We start from the raw sequence: 22719 nt of genomic DNA on the forward strand, positions 1-22719 counted from the left end.
GATGGAATGTTCTGAATATGTCTGTGAAGTCCATTTGGTCCAGTGTGTCATTTAAAGTCTTTATTTCCTTGTTGATCTTTCCCTTAGATGATCTGTCCATTTCAGTCAGGGGGGTGTTAATGTCCCCCACTAGTATTGTATTGTTGTCAATGTGTTTCTTCGCTTTTGTTATTAATTGCCTTATATAACTGGCTGCTCCCTTATTAGGGGCATAGATATTTACAATTGTTAGATTTTCTTGTTGGATAGACCCTTTTAGTAGGATATTGTGTCCTTTCTCATCTCTTATTACAGTCTTTGTTTTAAAATCTAATTTGTCTGATATAAGTATTGCCACCCCAGCTTTATTTTGGTGTCCTTTAGCATGGTGAGTTGTTTTCCACCCCTGCACTTTCAATTTTGAGGTATCTTTGGGTCTAAAATGAGTCTCTTGCAGACAGCCTGTCGATAGGTCTTGTTTTTTTATCCAATCTGATAGACTGTGTCTTTTGATTAGGGCTTTTAGCCCATTTACAATCAGGGTAACTATTGAAAGGTATGAATTTAGTGCCATTGTATTGCCTGTAAGGTGACTGTTACTGTATATTGTCTGTGTTCCTTTCTGGTCTATGATGCTTTTAGGTTCTCTCTTTTGTAAATTCCTTTAGTTTTTCTTTGTCCTGGAAGCTTTTTATCTCTCCTTCTATTTTCAATGATAGCCTAGCTGGATATAGTATTCTTGGCTGCATATTTTTCTCGTTTAGTGCTCTGAAGAAATCATGCCCGTCCTTTCTGGCCTGCCAGGTCTCTGTGGACAGGTGTGTTGCCAATCTAATGTTTCTACCATTATAGGTTACAGATTTCTTCTCCCGAGCTGCTTTCAGGATTTCTCTTTGCCTCTGAGACTCCTAAGTTTTACCATTAGATGTCGGGGTGTTGACCTATTTTTATTGATTTTGAGAGGGGTTCTCTGTGCCTCCTGGATTTTCATGCCTGTGTCCTTCCTCACATTAGTGAAGTTCTCTGCTATAATTTGTTCCAATATACTTTCTGCCCTTCTCTCTTTCTTCTTCTTCTGGGATCCCAATTATTCTAATGTTGTTTCATCTTATCGTATCGCCTATCTCTCGAATTCTGCCCCGTGATCCAGTAGTGGTTTATCTCTCTTTTTCTCAGCTTCTTTATTTTCTATCATCTGGTCTTCTGTATCACTGATTCTCTCTTCTGCCTCATTTATCCTAGCTGTTAGAGCCTCCATTTTGGATTGCACCTCATTAATAACCTTTTTGATTTCAACTTGGTTAGATTTTAGTTCTTGTATTTCTCCAGAAAGGGTTTCTCTAATAACTTCCATGCTTTTTTCAAGCCCAGCTAGTATCTTTAAAGTCATGATTCTGAACTCTAGTTCCGACATCGTACTAATGTCCATATTGATTAGGTCCATGGCAGTCGATACTGTCTCTTGTTCTTTTTGTTCAGGTGATTTTTTTCCATCTTGTCATTTTGTCCAAAGGAGAATAGATGAATGAGTGAACAAAATGCTAACAGGGTATTAACGTCCCCAGAAAATACACACTAAACAAATCAGAAAACACATGAAACCGGGGGAAAAGAAAGGGAAAGAAAGAAAAAAGAAAAAGGAGGAAAAAAAAGAATAAGAAAAACATAAAACAACAAAAACAAAACAGAACAAAACAAAAAAACAGAATATGATCAAATATGATAAGGCTGGTACATAGATCAGTGCCACACACTATATTTTGGGTATAGTTTGGTCTGTTAGAAGAAAGAGTCTCCCAAAATTTTAAAGAAAGAAAAACTTATATATGTACAAAAATAATGGTTAATATGATGAAGGGATGGAATATGATTGTAAAGATGAAAATTATAAAAGATTTTATAAAAGAAATTGATAAGATAAGAAGTTGCTTGAAAAAAGAAAGAGGTTTTAAAAGAAAAAAAAAGGAGAGAAGGTGATCAGGCAGGCAACCAGAACAAAGCCATACACTAGCGATTTAGGGTATATTTTGATCTTTAAAAGAAACTGTATATCAAAATTTTAAAGAAAGAATAGCTTATATATATGCCAAAATTAAGAGTAACTGCTATGAAGGGTTAGAATATGACTCTAAAAATGAGAAATAAAAAATATTTTTTTAAAAAAGGGTTAAAAAAGGGGTTGATAAGATGTTGGTTGGAAAAGGGAAAAAGAAAAAGACAGTTAAAAAAAATAACTTTGAAAGACTAAAGAAACACGGTTAAAAAGCCATGAATACTATGTGCAGTATTCGCCTAGCGCTGCAATTCTGCTGTTCTCCTTGATCGGTAAACTTGGTCTTTGCTGGCTGTTCGTGCCGATCTTCTGGGGGAGGGGCCTGTTGCCGTGGTTCCCAAATGTCTTTGCGGGAGGCGGAATTGCCCCGCCCTTGCCAGGTCAGGGCTAAGTAATCTGCTCGGGTTTGCTCTCCGAAGCTTTTGTTCCCTGCAAGCTTTCCGTACCTCATTGGAGGACGAGAGTGAAAATGGCAGCCTCCCAATCTCCATCCCAGAGGAGCTGAGAACTTAGGGGCCCCACTCGCTCAGCTCCCAGAGAAAAGCAGTCAGTCACTCCTATCTCCCTGGTCTCTGGCAGCATTCCGTGCTCACCCGGCCTGTGACCGAGCATTTCTATCTCTGGCACACAAACCTGTGTGGAGTCTCCAAACCCAGCAGATCCCTGTGGTGCGCTCCTGCACCACTCCTCATGGGGGAAGAAAGAGTGTCTCCCCAGATCTGCCGCTTGTTGGGTCCCTGCTGGAAGAGTAGTGGCCCGACTCTCACCAATCACAGTTTATGGCCACCCCGAGCTGAGAGCCCACGCCTCGGCTCCGTTTCTGCAGCCGGCTTCCCTGCTCCGATACCTGGGAGCTCTGCCGCACTCAGGCACCCTCGGTCTTTCTGTGACCCCGAGGGTCCTGAGACCACACTGTCCCAGGGCGCTTTCCACCCCCCGCTTAGCCACTGGAGCGACGTCCCTCAGTGGAGCCGACTTCTAAAAGTTCTGATGTTGTGCTCGCGGCTCTATCACTTGCCAGTAACAGCTGACAGAGGCCCCCTCCCCCGCCATCTATCCTCCCCAATATCACCTTAGATTCACTTCTCCGCAGGTCCTACCTTCCAGAAAGTGGTCGCTTTTCTGTTCAGAGAGTTTTTGCTATTCTTTTCTTCAAGCTCCTGTTGATTTTGTAGGTGTTCAGAATGGTTTGATCCCTATTCAGCTGAATTCCTGAGACCAGACGAAATTCAGGTCTCCTACTCCTAAGCCATCCTGCTCTGCCCCTCCTATAAATATTCATTTTTACTGCTTTTCTGTGTCCTAATCTTTCATTTGGGATAAATTTCTCTGCCTCTTTATCTCTCTCCCTCTCTGTGTCTGTTTCTCTGTGTTAAGAAAGTCACCTGTGTCTTCGCTATTGAAAATGGTCACTTCATGAAGAAGTGCCCTGGAGTGCCCTGCAGGGCAATGTCCTCTCTTCACCAAATCCTGGCACTTCTGAGTGAAATAAGTCAATCAGAGAAAGACATGTATCATATGAACTCACTGATATGAGGAATTCTTAATCTCAGGAAACAAACTGAGTGTTGCTGGAGTGGTGGGGGGTGGGAGGGATGGGGTGCCTGGGTGATAGACATTGGGTAGGGTATGTGCTATGGTGAGTGCTGTGAATTGTGCAAGACTGTTGAATCACAGATCTGTACCTCTGAAACAATAATGCAATATATGTTAGAAAAAAAAAAAAGAAGAAGAAGATAGCAGGAGGGGAAGAATGAAGGGGAGTAAGTCAGAGGGGGAGATGAACCATGAGAGGCGATGGACTCTGAAAAACAAACTGAGGATTCTAGAGGGGAGGGGTGGGGGGATGGGTTAGGCTGGTGATGGGTATTAAAGAGGGCACGTTCTGCATGGAGCACTGGGTGTTATGCACAATGAATCATGGAACACTACACCCAAAACTAATGATGTAATGCATGGTGATTAACATAACAATAAAAAACCTGGCACTTCATGAGAGTATCCTATGTGTGTTTCTTATGCCCTGCTGTTGTGTCTGAGTCACTTTTCCTTTCAGCACAGTTGTCTGCACTGACTCTTTGCCTGTTGTGGGCTGTACTTGCTCTCTGTGGTGTTAATGGGATACAAGCCGACCAGCTCTGAGTTGGCACACCCACCAGGTAACTTGGCAGTGGAGTGCAGTATTAGCAAAATATGTGGTCAAACAATAATCTTATGCCTTATCCCTCAAAGTACTTCAGTGGCTGGGGGTTTTGTTCAGGGTGCAGTGGGTGGGAAGCTATGTGTAGCTGGGCCCTGTGCAATGGTGGCTGTGGGTGCATGTCTGGGCGTGGTGTGCTATGACTGTTGGGGTGCATGAGTGGGCAGAGCATGCAACAGCTCCTGGAGGTGTGTGGCTGTATTATGCATCTTTTCCAACCACGATGCTATAAAACTAGAAATCAATCACAAGAAAAAAGTCTGGGGAAAATACACAAATACAAGAGGTTAAATAAATGTTACTAAACAATGAAATGGTCAACCAGGAAATTAAGCAGGAAATAAAAAAATGCATGGTAACAAATGAAAATAAAGACATAACAGTCCAAAATTGTTGGGATGCAGGAAAACCTGTTCTCAGAGGGAAGATTATAGCAATATAGACCTACCTCAAGTGATAAGAAAAATCTCAAATAAACAACCTAAACTTACATCTAAAGGTGGTATGAACAAAAGCACAAAATTAGTAGAAGGAAGGAAATAATAAAGTTTAGAACATAAATAAATGAAATAAAAACTAAAAACACAATAAGACAGATCAATGAAACCAGCATCTTATTTTTGAAAATAACAATGAAATTCATAAACAATTTGATAAGCCAAACTCATCAAGAAAAAATGAGACAAGTCAAGTAAATAAAATCATAAATGAAGGAGGAAAAATAACACCTAATATCACAGAACACAATGGATTACAAGACACTACTAGGAAAAATTATATGCTAACAAATTGGACAATCTAGAAGAAATGGATAAATTCTTAGAACCATATAACTTTCCAAAACTGAATCAAGAAGAAATAGAAAATTTGAAAAGACTGATTACTAGTAATAAAGTTGAATCAGTTTCAAAAAGCTCCCAACAAACAAAAGTCCAGAACCAGACGGCTTCAGATGTGAATTCTAATAAACATTTTAAAAAGAGATAGTGCCTATTCTTCTCAAACTATTCCAAAATAAATAAAGAAAGAAAGAAGAAATTCAAATTCATTCTATTAAGCCAGCATTATCTTAAAACCAAAATCAAATAAAGACTAATGAACATAGATGCAAAATTCCTCAACAAAATATTGGCAAACCAAATCCAACAATACATTACAAAAAATAATTCACCACAATCAAGTAGAATGTATTCCAAGGATACAAGTGCAGTTGAATATTTGCAAATCAATCAATGTTAATTAATAAGAAAGAAGATAAAAACCACAGATCATTTCAATAGATGCAGAAGAAAACATTTGGCAAAGTGCAACATCCTTTCATGGTAACCAACTCTTCACAAAGTAGGGTTAGAGGGAACATAACATAATAAAGGCATCTATGAAAAACCCATGACAATTTCATACTCAATAGTGAAAAACTGAGAGCTTTGCCTCTAAGATAAAGAATAAAACACAACTGCCATATGATTTCATTCATATGTGGAATTTAAGAAACAAAACATGAACATAGGGGAAAGGAGAAAAAAAGGCAAACCATAAAAGCTTCTTTTTTTTAGGATTTTATTTATTTATTTGTCAGAGAGGTAGCACAAGCAGGAGGAGCATCAGGTAGAAGAAGAAGCAGGCTTCCCACTGAGCAAGGAGCTTGATGTGGGACTCAGTCCCAGGACCCTGGGATAATGACCTGAGCCAAAGGCAGAGGCTGAAATGACTACGCCGCCCAGGAGGCCCAAGATTTTTTTTTTTTAAGATTTTATTTATTTATTTATTTGAGAGAGAGAGAGAGAGAGCACATGAGAGGGGGGAGGGTCAGAGGGAGAAGCAGACTCCCTGCTGAGCAGCAGGGAGCCCGATGCGGGATTCGATCCTGGGACTCCAGGATCATGACATGAGCCAAAGGCAGTCGCCTAACCAACTGAGCCACCCAGGCACCCCCAAGATTCTTAACTATAGAGAACAAACTGAGGGTTGATGGAGGGACATGGGTGGGGGATTGGGTTAAATGGGTGATGGGGATTAAGGAGGGCACTTGATGTGATGAACACTGGGTGTTATATATAAGTGATAAATTCTATTCTGCTCCTGAAACCAATTTTACCATATATGTTAACTCACTAGAATTTAAATAAAAACTTGAAATATCATATGATTTCACTCATATGTGACGTTCAAAAAACAAAACGGATAAACATAGGGGAAGGGAAGGAAAAATAAAATAAGAAGAAATCAGAGAAGGAGGCAAACCACAAGAGACTCCTAACTGTAGGGAACAAATTGAAGGTTGCTGGAGGGTTGGTGGAGGGCTGGGGTGACTGGGTGATGGGCATTAAGGAGGGTACTTGATGGAATGAGCACTGGGTGTTATATGCAACTGATGAATCACTAAATTCTACCCCTGAAACTAATAATACAGTGTATGTTCACTAAATTGAATTTAAATATTTTTTAAAAAATAACTTGAAATAAATTTAAACAAGACACAAATGTCCACTCTCACCACTTTTATTTATTTATTTATTTATTTATTTATTTATTTATTTATTTATATTATGTTCAGTTAGCCAGCATATAGTACATCATTAGCATACAAACTGAGGGTTACAGAGGGGAGGGGGTAGGAGGATGGGGTAACCACGTGAGGGGTATTAAGTAGGGCACGTGTTGTGATGAGCACTGGGTCTCACCACTTTTATTAAACTTAGTAGTGGAAGGCCTAGCCACAGCAATTAGGCAAGTAAAAGACAAAAACATTCACATTCGTAAGGAAGAAGTATAACTTTTACTATCTGCATATGACATGACACTATGTGTAGGAAACCCTAAAGACCTCCAATAAACTTCTAAAACTAATAAAGGAATTCAGTAAAGTCACAGGATACAAAATTAATATACAACAATATGTTGCATTTATACACACTAATAAAGAAGTAGCAGAAAGATAAATTAATAAAGCAATTCCATTACAATTGCACTAAAAAGAATAAAATACCCAGGAATAAACTTAACCAAACAGATGAAAAACCTGTACTCAGAACTATGAAACATTGATGAAATTGAAGATGACACAAACAACTGGAAAGATATTCCCTGTTCATGTACAGGAAGAATCAATACTATTAAAATATCAATACTACCTAAAGCAATCTATAGATTGAATACAATCCGTATCAAAATACCAAAAACACTGTTTATAGAGCTAAAACTAAACTAAAATTTGCATGGAACCACAAAGGATCTCAAATAGCGAAAGCAATCTTTTAAAAAAAAAAGGACTCTGAGGAACAAACTGAGGGTTCTGGAGGGGAGGGGTGGGGGGATGGGTTAGCCTGGTGATGGGTATTAAAGAGGGTACGTTCTGCATGGAGCACTGGGTGTTATGCACAATGAATCATGGAACACTACATCCAAAACTAATGATGTAATCTATGGTGACTAACGTAACATAATAAAATAAAATAAAAGAGACATGTAAGGGAATTCCAAAATTCCTGTGAAAACTTAAAAAATAAATCCCAAAGATGAGAAAAACAACAAAAAAATTTTTTAATAAAACTGGAGGTATTGTCATCCCAGATTTCAAGGTATACAATCAAAACAGCATGACACTGGCACAAAACAGACACACAGATCAATAGGACCTACGCTTAAGTGGCCAATTAATCTACCACAAAGGGTGCAAGAATATACAGTGGGGAAAAGACGGTCTTTTCAACAAATCGTGTTGGAGAAAATGGACAGCTACATGCAAAAGAATGAAACTGGACCACTTCCTTATACCATACACAAAAATAAATTCAAAAATGTATTAGAGACTTAAATATGACACCTGAAATCATAAAACTCCTAGAAGAGAACATTAGGCAGTAATTTCTTTGACATCAGCTATAGAAAGTTTTCTAGATATGTCTCTTCAGGCGAGGGAAATAAAATGAAAATTAAACTATTGGGGTTTCATCAAAATAAAAACTTTTGCACAGTGAAGGAAACCATTGATGAAACAAAAAAACATGGGACACCTGGGTGGCTGAGTCAGTTGAGTGTTGGCTTTCAGCTCAGATCATGATCCCAGGGTCTTGGGATCAAGTCCCACATCAGGCTCCCTGCTGAGCAGGGAGCCTGCTTCTCCCTGCTGCTTCCCCTGCTTGTGCTCTCTCGATAGATACATAGATAGATAGAGAGAGAGAGAGAGAGAGAGAGATAGAGAGATGATAGAGAGATGATTAATAAAATCTTAAAAAAAAAATAGAATTGCCATATGATCCAATAATGCCACCGTTGGATATGCACCCAAAGAAAACAAAAACACTAATTTTAAAAAATATAGGTATTCCTATGTTTACTGCAGCGTTGTTTACAATAGCCACAAGAGAGAAGCAGCTCATGTTTCCATTGATAGGTGAATGGAGAAATATGTGATCTGTGTGTATATGTGTGGGGTTTTTTTGTGTGTGTGATGGAATATTACAAACTGGTGATTGCCAGAGGGAAGATGCGTAGGATGATGGATGAAATAGATAAAGGAGATTAAGAGTACACTTGTCTTAATGAGCACTGAATAATCTATAGAATTGCTGAATATTGTACACCCAAAATAATATAACACTGTATGTTAATCATACTTCAATTAAGAAAGCACACACACACACACACACACACACACAGGGATAGAATCTAGGCAGAGTATTACCATTCTAATTCTGCCTCTGTTTCTGAACAATTAGAAGTGATAATTTATCCCCTGTCTTCTTATTCTTTATTTGAAATTATTATCACATTTGGACCTGCAGGATTCTGCGACAAAATTCTTCCTCATCTCACTGAATTCATATATTTATTTTGATGCATGTTTGAATGCACAGCATTTTTGCAAGCTAAAGACCATACAGCCAACGTTTGCTACAATTCAGTGAAGTAGTGTTTACAAAAAAACTCAGTGAAATAGTGTTTACAAAAAAAAAAATTCCAAGAATCAAGATGCAAAAGTTACTCCTTTCCAGAAAAGAAGTGTTTTATTTTTATTTTTTTAACTTAACTTCAATTAGCCAACATAAAGTACATCATTAGTTTTTGATGTAGTGTTCAATGATTCATTAGTTGTGTATAATACCCAAAAAAGGAATATTATAAGCAAAAGCCATTTAGAGTGAAGTCATGGAAAACAAATCATCAATGCTGTAACATAAACAACAAGAGGAGCTTCACTAAACTTCCATCTGGAATATAAATCTCCAAGTTATGAAAACATGTTTTTATATAGAGAAATGTAGAGTTACACTAACAATAGTAAAAGTTTTTATTTATATGTATTTTCAAGCCCTAGAATATTCTATAGCTGAGCTTTTTCTTATGAATCACATTTCATTGTTAGTTAGAACTAGTTTATTGGTTCAACTACAAAATAGTAGAACCAGGGTCATTCCATCTACTTTATCCTCTACCTGAATGTATGGCTTTTGTCCTCATGTGGCTTATGCCCCTCTACACAACTCTATCACATTCAGTGTAGGAGAAAATTAAAATTCTGCCTCATAACAGTTTGCCTAAATTTCTTCCATCTTAGGCACAACTTTGGAAAAAAGGAAGACACCAGTCCATCTAGAGATACAGGAAAGCTGAGAACTAAATGTGTTTTTCACAAATAAATAAAAGAAATGTCTAGTTTAAAATATTTCTCAAATATTGGGGTGCCTGGGTGGCTCAGTTGGTTAGGCAACTGCCTTCAGCTCAGGTCATGATCCTGGAGTCCCGGGATCGGGTCCCGCATCGGGCTCCCTGCTCAGTGAGGAGCCTGCTTCTCCCTCTAACCCTCCCTCCTCTCATGTACTCTCTCTCTCTCTCATTCTCGCTCTCTCAAATAAATAAATAAATCTTTAAAAAATATATTTCTCAAATATTTTTATGTAAAGTATTGACCTTATGTTGCTACTGGGAAATGGCAAAGTTGGGACTAGACACATGTATTCTATAGTATATTATAGGATGTTGTAGAGGTAATTAACCAAAAGAAAATGAGAGAAAATAATCCAAATAGGCTTTTATTAAAACATTTTATGTGTTTTTTACCACACACAAAAAAGATGTTCATCACAGTAGTATTTGAAAAAAAACAACTTTTTTTAATAATCATGTAAAATTTATTCACAGAATCTTTTCTAGAACTTTCTTTAGTGCCCATTTTACCTCTTTATTTCTCAAAGCATAGATAAGAGGGTTGAGCATGGGGGTCACCACAGTGTAAAAGAGGGAAACAAACTTTCCCTGGTTCTTGGACCTACTCTTGGCTGGCTGCAGATACATGAAGATGATGGTTCCATAGAAGATTATGACAACCATCAGGTGGGAGGAGCAGGTCCCAAATGCTTTCTTTCTTCCAGAAGCTGACTTAATCCTCAAAACTGCTTGGGCTATGTAGCCATAGGAAACCAGGATGATGGAAACAGGTACTATAAGGAAGATAATGCTAGCTACAAAGAGCTCAGCCTCATTGAAAGTGGTGTCCACACAAGCCAACCTGATGAGCACAGGGACCTCACAGATGAAATGATCCACTTGGCGATGCCCACAGAAGCGTAGCTGCAGGGTGAGAGTGGACTGTACTAGAGTAGTGACCACCCCACTGAGCCATGCCAAAGATGCCAGGGCCATGCAAAGATGGGGATGCATTAAGACAGTGTAGTGGAGGGGACGGCAAACGGCGATGTAGCGATCATAGGACATCACAGCCAGGAGGACACACTCTGTGGATCCCAGGGCAAGAGAGACATAGAGTTGAACCACACAGCCACCGTAAGTGATGTTTTTCATAGGATTCCACAAGTTTACCAGGAGCTGAGGAATAACACTGCTAGTAAAGCAGATATCCAAAAAGGAGAGATGAGAAAGGAAGAAATACATTGGTGTATGAAGCTTGGATTCCAGACGAGATACCAGAATGATGGTGGTATTCCCAAAAATGGTTAATAAATACAAGATCAAAATGACCACAAATAAAACCTTCTGTAACTGAGGGTAATCAGAAAACCCCAAGAGGATGAAACCTGTTAGTTTGCTCTCATTGGTACTCCTCATCATCCCCATGTGCAAAGTGTTTTCCCAAAGACTGTTACAGCTGAGGAAGATGACATATTACATAAGGTCAAATGAGACAGTATCACCATCCCCAAAAGTATTCTGTGTTAAGTTCTTAGAACCTATGTCCTTACATCTAGTGACTTAGATCTTTTTTCCTACTATGTGCTTTGTAAATAAATATACATCCTCTTAATGTCTTACCTCTCCTCTGATGTTCTCTAAAATAGAGAAGAGCGACAATTGTAAAAACATCATCATCAAGCTACAATAATTAGAACATACAGTACTGGCATACATGTAGACATATAGATCAGTGGAATAAAATGAAAAGCCCAGATATAACCCATTTATATATAACCATTGGATCTTCAACAAAGTTACCAGGAATACACAATGGGGAAAACATAGTCTTTTCAATAAATGGTGCTGGGAAAGCCAAATATCCACATGCAAAAGAATGAAGCTGGCTGACTAGCTTACACTATATGCACCATTAATCAACTCAAAATGTACTGAAACCTTAAATGTAGGATCTAAAATTAAAACTCCTAGAAGAAACATAAAGGAAAAGTTCATGACATTGGTCTTGGCAATGATTTTATAGATATGATACCAAAACCACAGGCAACAAAAGGAAAAATCTAGGAGATGGGAGAAAATATTTGAAAAAAAATCCAATAAGGAGTTAATTCCAAAATATATAAGAATCTCAAATGAAACAATAGCAAAATAAATAAATAAATAAAACTTGATTAAAAAGTAGGCAAAGTCTTGAATGGCATTTCTCCAAACAAGACATACAGATGTTTAATAGGTATAGGAAAAAGGGCTCAGCATCACTAATCATCAAGATAATGCATATTAAAAAATGCAATATCACATGACACCTATAAATATGGATGTTATAAAAAAGATAGGAAATGTTGACAAGGTTGTGGAGAAATTAGAACCCTCACACAGTGTTGGTGGGAATGTAAAATGGTACAGTCATTATGAAAAACAGAATCAACATTCCCCAAAAAATTAAAAATAAAACTGTCATATGACCCAACAATCCTACCTCTGGTATATATCCAAAGGAATTGAAATCAGGGTCTCAAAAGAAATATCTTTATCTTTGTGTTCATTGTAGCATTATTTACAATAGACAACTTAATTGTCCATCTGTGGGTGAATGGAGATGCTGTTTATTACTCATCCTTAATTAATGGAATATCATTTGATATTAATGTAATGGGATTCAGCCTTAAAAAAGAAATTCTGCAATGCACAACAACATGGATGGACCTTGAGGGCCTTATGCTAAGTGAAACAAGCCAGACACAGAAGGAAAAATACTCCTCTTACATGTGGTATATAGAATAGTTAAACTTACAGAAACAGAAAATAAAATGGTGGTGGCCAGGGGATGGGAGGGGAGGAAAACAGGAAGTTGTTCAATGGTTATAAAATTACAGTCATACAAGATGAATAAATTCTAGAAAACTACTGTTCAACATATTGCCTGAATTTAATAATACTGTATTATGCACTTAAAATTTGTTAAATGGACAAATTATGTTAAGTATTCTTATTTCACGCACACACACACACACACATACACACAGGACACAAAGTAAATTAGGAAACTTTTGCAGGTAATTTATTGCATTGGTTATGGTTAATGGTGCAGAAATATGTCCAGATTCATCAACTGTATACTTTAAATACGTGGAGATTTTTGTGTATCAGTTATACGTCAATATAATTGTGTGTGTGTCATGGGGAAAACAATATTATCTGTTGTAGGAAATAAATTAGACCATCATTTCCATCCAATCAAATTTACCTCTTTATATTAATGTCTTTCTAGTTACAGAAAGACAGAAAACACTGTTAATTTCAATAGGAGGAAAAAAAAGGTTTTATTTAAGCAATTTTCAATCAAGAGGGAATGAAACAGTTTTTCATCATCCAAAAATAGAGGAAGTTAGTAATAGAAAACACTGTTAATTTCAATAGGAGGAAAAAAAAAGGTTTTATTTAAGCAATTTTCAATCAAGAGGGAATGAAACAGTTTTTCATCATCCAAAAATAGAGGAAGTTAGTAATAAGTTAATAAAAATATAAACTCCACACTCAAAAACAAATTATACAGTCAAGAAATGGGCAGAAGACATGAATAGACATTTCTCCAAGGAAGACATACAAAGGACCAACAGACACATGAAAAAATGCTCCACATCACTCGCCATCAGGGAAATTCAAATCAAAACCACATTGAGATACCACCTTACACCAGTTAGAATGGCAAAAATTAACAAGTCAGGAAACAACAAATGCTGGTGAGGATGAAGAGAAAGGGGAACCCTCTTACACTGTTGGTGGGAATGCAAGCTGGTGCAGCCACTCTGAAAAACAGTATGGATGGTCCTCAAAAAGTTAAAAATAGAGCTATCCTATGACCCAGCAATAGTACTTTTAGGTATTCATCTAAAGGATACAAACATAATGAATTGAAGTGGCACCTGCACCCCAATGTTTATAGCAGAAATGTCCACAAACTGTGGAAAGAGCCCAGATGTCCTTCAACAGATGAAAGGATAAAGAATATTTGTGTATATATATATACACACACACACACACACACACAGTGGCACACACACACACACAGTGGAATATTATTCAACCTTCAAAAAGAATGAAATCTTGTCATTTGCAATGATGTAGATGGAACTAGAGGGAAGTATGCTAAGTGAAATAAGTCAGTCAGAGAAACACAAATACCATATGATTTCATTCATTTGTGGAATCTAAGAACAAAGCAGATGAACACAGGGGAAGGGAAGAAAAATAAAATAAAATGAAAACAGAGAGGTAAGCAAACCATAAGAAACTCTTAACTATAGGAAACAAACTGAGGGTAGCTGGAGGGGAGGTGGGTAGGGGGATGGGGTCACTGGGTGATGGGCATTAAGGAGGGCATTTGTTGTCATGAGCACTGGGTGTTGGTTGTATGTGAGCGATGAATCACTGAATTCTACCCCTGAAACTAATAATACACCATGTGTTAACTAAATTTAATTTAAATAAAAATTAAAATTAAAAAAAAAAGAATGAGAATGCATGGCAGAGACCATAGAAGTAAATGTTGCAAACACAAATGACTTAAACAGAAGTTTCGCCCTCTCTTTTTCAATCAATATCTTATTAAGAGCATTTTTTCGGGCACCTGGGTGGCTCAGTCGTTAAGCGTCTGCTTTGGGCTCAGGTCATGATCCCAGGGTCCTGGGATTGAGCCCAGCATTGGGCTCCCTGCTCCGCGGGGAGCCTGCTTCTCCCTCTCCCACTCCCCCTGCTTGTGTTCCCTCTCTCACTGTGTCTTTCTCTGTCAAATAAATAGATAAAATCTTTTTTAAAAAGGAGCATTTTTTCCCTAAAACTAAAAAGCAGAATAAAAAAATCTGCCTAAATTAGAGGAATTCTGTATAATGATATGTCCCTATATATGCAGATACACAGGAAGCTGCTTATAGCAATGGCGTATAGGAGTGGTGGACCTTTGGGAAAGAGATGAGACTTTGCCATTTACCATGTTATTCTTTTGACTGTGCACCACAAATAGTAATTACTCAAATGTGAATAAAATATATTCCATAATTTAAAAAGATAGAATGAAAAAAACTGATCATGTATAGCAAGTAGTTTTATAAAACGTACCTCAGTTTTAAGTATATAAAAGTGTATTTAATATATATTAATTAATATGTTCACTATAAATAAATGTGCTTAATGGGGGGGGGGAAGCATCCAGGGGAAGAAAAGAAAGAAAAGGAAAGACAAATGGTCCTAGTATATTTGAGAAAAGACAAACCTAGATCACTATGTACAACCAAAGAAGATGAGTATTTAAGAAATATAAAAACACTGGACCTAGGTTTTACACATCTCAAAAAAAAAAAAAAAACTATAATACAAAACAAGACCAAGGACAAAGACAAAAAGGAAAAGGTGGGACCTTCAAGAAACAAAAATTTGGTGAAGAACATACACTTGAAGAAGAATTTCTCCAAAAACCAGTATAAATATTTGGGAAGCAAACAGTAGTTCTTCACACTCAAGAAATTTAAGACAACAGGGAGTTACTAAAACAAATGATTCAAAACAACAGTTGATTTTAAAAAGGAAACAGGCTGTAGAAAACAATTCAGGACATACAGAGTGGTTACATCCTAATTTGTATTTAGGAAGTGAAAACAAAGAGCTGAATAAAAGATATGCCTGAGTAACTTGGCCAGAAGGTAATAAAGAAGAAAGAAGGAGTTACAATGAAAGATGGCATGAAAGTGTCGAAAACATAACATATCTTAAGGTAAAAGTTAGTAAATTTTGACATCAAACACTCACAGTTTAACACTATGAAAGCTAAAATGCAAGCTAAAGTACTAATTCTCACAGTTACTTTATAAGTATATGTTAATCCACAATGAGACATAGCCCGGTTAAACTCCCAGGCACCAAGTAACATAAAATAAACACAAAAAATAAGCAACACACTGGTCATTTAATAAACTTTCTATCACTGATCAGGTATTAAGCTTTAATGAAAAACTCGATGATGTGGAAAATAGAAATTTTCCTCATTATATTCTCTAACTCATTACTGTAAAACTTAAATAAATAATAGAAATTTAGGTGAAACAGGATGCCAAAATTTCAATTGGAGATTATTAAATGAATTATTTTTTTTAATTTAGATATTAAAATATAAGCATACTTTTTAATACTTCTTTTAAACAAGATAAAATGAATAAAATAAGATAAATAAGTTAGAAAAATGCCAGAAAATAAAACTTAGTAAAAACAAAGATATTTTACATAGCATAATAAACAAAAGTAATCATGAATATTAATATAATATCCTCCAAAAAGTATAAAAAATAGCATATTAAAGATAACACAAAATTAAGATAATTTTTAAAAATATTTCAGAAACAGCTTAATTTAATAATTTTCATATAAAACAGCAAATTAAGAGGTTATATTGTAAACAATTTGTATGTTTTGTCACAAAACTGTAAAACACCTGCATTACAAAATACTATCACTGTTTTCTTAATTAAAGCAGAAAATATCTGTAAACAAAGACATTTCCTTAAATATACAGTGATGCAATGGAAACAATGAGATTGTCTATTTGGGAACTGAATAAATCATGCTAATCATTACCTCTTTTACCAATATCCAAAGGAGTTTCTTTCAAAGTTCAACCAAACTTCCCTTCCAGTCCCCCCAGATGTTGATCACGCCCCCTTTATGCCTCTGTTTCTCCTTTCTGTGCAAACTAGTCTTCCTTGTCACTCAACACACACTATAGCCTGGCCCCTAAACTATCATATAAAGCTGAATTTTGCATTTGGCAACAGAAAAGTCCTTTTAACATGAACACTTTTAGTCCCTTTGACCAGACCTTATCCACAGTGACATGTAGCATCCCATGGGACAGGGTTCTCTACACGTTTGCAGATAATGCTTTCTGTGTCCCCATAGTCACCCACCACCTTTAAAGACCACTGATAGTGCCAATCTCCAAACATGAAATAATCCTAATCAATGCTATTTTGGGTATACCTCCCGCCTATCTACGCCTCCACAGCCGCTCACCCCCACTTGGAGCTTGTTCCTCCCTTGAGAACCTGTTCACAGGATTCCAGCTCTAGAGTCACTTTCTCAGGCTGTTATTCTAGGTTGATCCTATAGAAATACTACAAGGATCACCAAATGTTGTGAACTCCTACATCATGCCTTCTTCTCTAAGTGAAATTATTTTCACTTTGAGAATGTGTGCCGTCCATTATTTCACTGTGTGATTGTAGGGCATGAGTTGAAAGTGCTGTTATAGTGATGAACCTACGTATTATTAATCTCCTGTAAATACTTTCCAGTATACAAATATTGCTATGAACCTTTTAGCCTGCTACTCTATTCTGGTAGACTCTTCCCCCCCCCCTTTCTAAGATCCAACAACAAAACCCAAAAATAGGAACTTATTTTTAAACATACTAAAAACAAATTTCTCATCCTAATAGAATAGCTCTAGGCCAAAAGACACAAATATTGTCAGCTAACTAGATGTACCTTTTAATAACAAGAAAAGTTGCAGTCAAAAACAATTTTTAAATTTGAGTTCGGAGGCACCAGGGTGGCTCAGTTGATTAAGCAACCAACTCTTGGTCTGGGCTCAGGTTGTGTTCTTGGGGTCGTGGGATTCCTCCAGCATCAGGCTCTGCACTCAGCAGGCAGTCTGCTTCTCTCTCTGCCCTTCCCCCTGCTCTCTCTAATATAAATAAATAAAAATGAATAAATGAAATCTTTTTTAAAAATGAGTTCAAATGCTCTCTCAAAAATGAGAAGATTATGACATGTGCCATGAAAGGAGGGAGTGTGCTGATGTAAAATTCAAGCATCTTCATTGTCTATCGAATCAAATGTAGCCCCAGAACAGGTCAGGAGACCACGGCGGCAAATAGACAAAGAAGCAAAGAGGGTGGCAAGTGGAAGTGTGTGCCATATATTAACCTCCTTGTGTGACATATATTAACCTCCTTTTGGACCTGGATTTTTGAGAATTTATTTGTAGTCATAATTAAGATCAATTCGTTGAGTGAATAATATATATCCTCACTTAATTCCCTTAATTCAATGAGATTGTCTCCATACCCTGGTAAGATGTTTCACAAATATGTATCACATGCAAAAATATTCAGGTAAGATGATTTTTTTTTCAGTTTGAAGAATATAGACAGCTCAGGAATGAACAATTTAAACCCAGTCTTTGCTGCCTTTGAGCAGAAGGGATATTAGGTATTAAAAAGAGAGAGAGAGAATGAAATAAAAAGAATTTTATGAGATATTTCCTGTTTGGTTTTGAATAGTCAAAGACAACAGGAAAGACTACCCTGAAATTCACAGACTTCACGATTCTGAGTTGCTTTAATTTCATAGTTTGATCTACGTGCAATAAAACACACAACCTGACCATCAATGTAAAGGTACTTATTTCAGGCCAAGAACATTCATTCTGGACTCAGGAGTTACTTTCCTGTCTGCAGTATCTTTAGCTGCTTGTGTCTTGAGAGGAAATAAAAAGGTGTCCCCAGGTTAAGGTCTCAGAAAGGACCAGCTAGGAACCACATGTAAGGTTCTGAGAAAAAGAGGCATCTGGGTTGTTGTAGACTCCAGTCACTGACTGAGACCTAAACCAGGGAGCAGTATGCCCAGAAAGATGATACATAATCTTTCTCCACTGCCTGGAAAATTATGCGAAGATGTTGAAGCCATCATTGAGAGTTGGGACCACAGGTGAAGTTTGACCCTCAGTTATGTTTGCAAAGTAACACAATGGCTAGAAGTTACTTCTCTGGGGCCTGAATCTCTCTGCAACCGTTCCAAAAGTGGTTGCCTCCTGGCCCACGCAGTTTGTGATACAACATGGAAGTGTTCCTTCCAAGTAAGGTAAAAAATTAAATGGTTTCTAGATTAGATGTCAACACTTGCTTGGGAACATGTCAGAAGAAAGTGGGCTAACCTCAAGGACTACACTTCTAAGAAAAAGCACTTGGAAGTTAGAAACCCCAGTGACTTACCTCTGCGATGAGGAAATGGCTTAAGCTAGGAAAGAGGGAAAAAAAAAAGGTCCTGTTGATGTGGCCTAATCACATCCCCAGAAGGGTAAGAGAATTACCATCTTCCCTCCATGGAAAACGTGTAGCTCATTAAAATGTCCATAGGAGAGGATGCTGGGACATGGTCATGCACAAGAGCCTTGCAGTCCTAATTTTCCCCATCACATAAGGATTCACTAAGTAAGACATCAGGAGCTTACCCTGACACTTTCCAAAACATTACCAATTAAGTTCATCCGGATTATCCCATTGTAATGCAGTAGGTGGTAGAAAAATGCTAACTTTCAGTAATCACACAGAATTCAGAGAAATTACAGTAATTCAGGGAAATAACCTCAAGAGTAAATCCCTTGAGTAATTGGCTCACAATATCATGGTGTCTATGGGCTGAGTTCCAATGGGACACCAGACATTATTGCACTGTGTTATCCTCACTATAGTAAACTGCCCCTTTACATTTTTGAGCAGAAAAATTAGTACATCTTATTTATCTTTTCTACCCTTAAAACACTTTAAATGTCCTATAGAAGTAAAAATAAATTGTTTCTTTATTGTTATTCAAAATAGGAGAGCTTACATTTTTCCTTGGTTATCTAAGTCTCTGATCATGCTTATGAACAATTCCCAAACTCTGCCTAAGAAATTTATTTTCATTTCTCATATGTTTTACTAGATCATTAAGCCCAGTTTATTTGGAATTCAGAGATGTTTGTGCATTCCTCAGCACAAAGGAAAACATTCTATTTCCAACCATCTCTTGTTATATCTTATATATCCACTGACTCTTCTAATAATTTTAAAGAAAATGGCCTCTCTGTCATCTAAAATGGACAGTAGCATTTGAAGACTGGCTTCTGTTACAAGCTGTCTGCCTCTTTAAAATTCACCCATGGATTTTCTTTCCTTTCTTATATACATATTAACTTATTTGTAATTTAGCAAATAACAATGTAAACTCTTTCCTCCTTCTTCAAGTTGATGTACCACTGTTTAGATAAAGTTGTTTTGCAACCATATCAATTTAGTATCAAAAATCCAAGGAAAATAAAAACACATAGCCATTAAGCTTATAACTTGATTGAGATAGATTTGATTTTACAATCAACTTGCTGAAAGTGACTTACTCACCCAATATTGGCTTATTTTGTTAGAAAATAGATACTATCACATAGTAAAAACCCACCAATTAACGGAATTGGACCACTAGCATATAAACTCTATAAAGGCATGGGTACTTTTAACTTCACATCTGTGCCCGCAATGCCTCACTAATTGTTGGACAAATAAATGTATTTCTTAAAGCAGTTAAGACAAGCATAAGTTCCATGGTGCATTAAAAATTGTGTGCACCTAGTAATATAAGATAGAGGGTGTAATGGAAGAGGTGATCAATTAATTAAATAAATATCTCTCCATCTAGTAAGGAAGCCATCTCAGTAGTACACAGGTAACAGGAAATTAAAATGGGAAGAATTGGGTAAACCAGAGAGATAATTAAAAATCCACAGATTTTTGTATAGGCTATATACAGTTGGTGAAAGAAAGGCCGGGAGCTTTTGACTTAGTTGTGATGTGCTCATTTTGAAGCTGTTTAAAGATACCCAAGTGAAGTAAAATACATACTTGAACATGAGAATATGGATAGAAAGTGTCTTTGTTGAAATACAAATCTGGGAGTCACCTGTAAATATATTCTGCTTTAAATTGTGATTAAGCCAAAACATAGTTATATGAAAACAATGAAGCATGGATCACTACATCAAAAACTAATGATGTATTGTACGGTGACTAACGTAACATAATAAAATTAAATTAAAAAAACAACAACAACATAGTTGCCATTCTCAAAAACCTACTAAGGAGAGAAATATGAAAAATCAGAAGCTTGCCAAGCAGGGGGAAAGTGCAGCAACAGAGATGAGCTCAGTGTGTGATGGAGACTTGACCACAACTTCAGAGTCCAGTAATCCATGGTCTGTTGAAAGAGCAATGCCACTGAAGTTTAGGATTTCCTCTTTCTGTTTTGAGCAAATGGTCAAAAGACTTTGATCTCTGCAAAATAATTATAACAATACCCATCTAGCATACAGTTGTGGTTATTAAATAAAATAAACTTTATGAATAAACCTTAAAAGTCAAACGCTTAAGACAGTGATCTAATTTTAATTTCAGTTGTTCACTTTATACACTCCAGGCCATAGATGGTATAAAGGTTGTGCAAATTGTTCAGGTCACGTAGGTATTATGTAGTGAAATGAGCATTCAAACTCAAGTTTGTCCAACTCAAAAATTCAAGCACTATTGAATTTCTTTTTCTACCAAAACCCACTATAGGTTTATGAAAATAACCAAATAATTTATTGACTCATCTTCCATTACATTAATCAGTCATAATAACGGCCTCCTAAAAAAATTCTTGATAATCATGTTTCACTAAGTCATAAAGTTCTTCCAAAAATTTTTCTCAGTGCTTCCTTCACTTCCTTGTTTCTCAGGGTATAGATGAGAGGGTTGAGTATGGGGGTCACCACGGTATAAAAGAGGGAAACAAACTTTCCCTGGTCCTTGGACCTACTCTTGGCTGGCTGCAGATACATGAAGATGATGGTTCCATAGAAGATTATGACAACCATCAGGTGGGAAGAACAGGTTCCAAGAGCTTTGTGCCGTCCAATGGCTGACTTGATCTTCAGAACTGCTAGGGCAATGTGCCAATAGGAGATCAGGATGAGTGATAAAGGCACCACCAGGAATAAAACACTAGCCACGAAGAGCTCTGCCTGGTTGAAAGTGGTGTCCACACAAGCCAACTTGATGAGCACAGGGACCTCACAGAAAAAATGATCCACTTGGCGATGGCCACAGAAAGGCAGCTGCAGGGTGAGAGTGGACTGTACTAGAGTAGTGGCCACCCCACTGAGCCATGCCACAGATGCCAGGCTATGACAGAGTCCAGGGCGCATGGCAAAGGCATAATGTAGAGGACAGCAGATGGCGATGTAGCGATCATAGGACATCACAGCCAGGAGGACACATTCTGTGGATCCCAGGGCAAGAGAAACATAGAGCTGAACCACACAGCCACCGTATGTGATGGACTTATCTGAACCACCCAGGTTGACTAGAAGCTGAGGTATAATGCTGCTGGTGAAACAGAGGTCCAGGAAGGAGAGATGGGAGAGAAAAAAGTACATGGGAGTGTGCAGTTTAGAGTCCAAGAGGGATACTAGGATGATAGTGGCATTGCCTAGCAGTGTCATCACGTACAGAAACAAGATTACCCCAAAGAGAACAAGCTCTAACTGAGGCTGGTCAGAGAAGCCTACCAAAATGAACCCAGGGAGTGTGCTGTCATTAGTCCACCACATCATTGTCTGATTATTAACTCCTGAGTGATAAGGTCATATTAAACAGAAATTGCAGGGATTTTATGTAAATTCCTTTACAATTAAGGTCTAAGTGTTGAAAAATAAGACTTCAGATGTAGGTAAATATAAAGAGAATATCGAGTGTGATGTCATTGATTGTCCCATGAAGTGGCATACCTGGTGTGTTGATCATAGGTTTTCCATCGACCTTGAGGACAAAACAAAAGTTAAAATGCATCAAAGATAAGGTTTTCCCCACTGTTTCATCATTACTTTTTTTTTCAATATAAAGGTAATGGAATAGTGTAGGAAATATGGGAATTGCAAACACCATACTGCATTCTCAGAATCTATCAAATGGATGGATATATTAGGTAGGAACAT

The 22719-nt window shown here is 37.2% G+C and overlaps 2 protein-coding genes across 3 annotated transcripts; both read right to left on the reverse strand.

The window, feature by feature from the left end:
• Nucleotides 1–10370: 10370 nt before the first annotated feature.
• LOC112814555 (olfactory receptor 2G2-like) lies at nt 10371–11309 on the reverse strand. Its single transcript, XM_025860116.2, has one exon. It carries the CDS (start codon nt 11307–11309, stop codon nt 10371–10373), a length of 939 nt encoding a protein of 312 aa, XP_025715901.2.
• Nucleotides 11310–17259: 5950 nt separating this feature from the next.
• LOC112814556 (olfactory receptor 2G2-like) lies at nt 17260–22335 on the reverse strand. Of its 2 annotated transcripts, XM_025860118.1 has the most exons (3): nt 21428–22335; nt 21082–21103; nt 17260–17277 (listed from the first exon to the last, which is right to left on the reverse strand). In XM_025860118.1, exons 1-3 carry the CDS (start codon nt 22333–22335, stop codon nt 17260–17262), a joined length of 948 nt encoding a protein of 315 aa, XP_025715903.1. The 2 variants fall into 2 exon arrangements, with proteins under 2 accessions (XP_025715903.1, XP_025715904.1); XM_025860119.1 differs by lacking the exons at nt 17260–17277; nt 21082–21103 and having other exon boundaries at nt 21406–22335.
• Nucleotides 22336–22719: the final 384 nt, after the last annotated feature.

The sequence above is a fragment of the Callorhinus ursinus genome, unplaced genomic scaffold (assembly GCF_003265705.2).
Source record: "Callorhinus ursinus isolate GAN/ISIS: 27379988/994484 unplaced genomic scaffold, GSC_fseal_2.0 scaffold123, whole genome shotgun sequence".
NCBI lineage: Eukaryota > Metazoa > Chordata > Mammalia > Carnivora > Otariidae > Callorhinus > Callorhinus ursinus.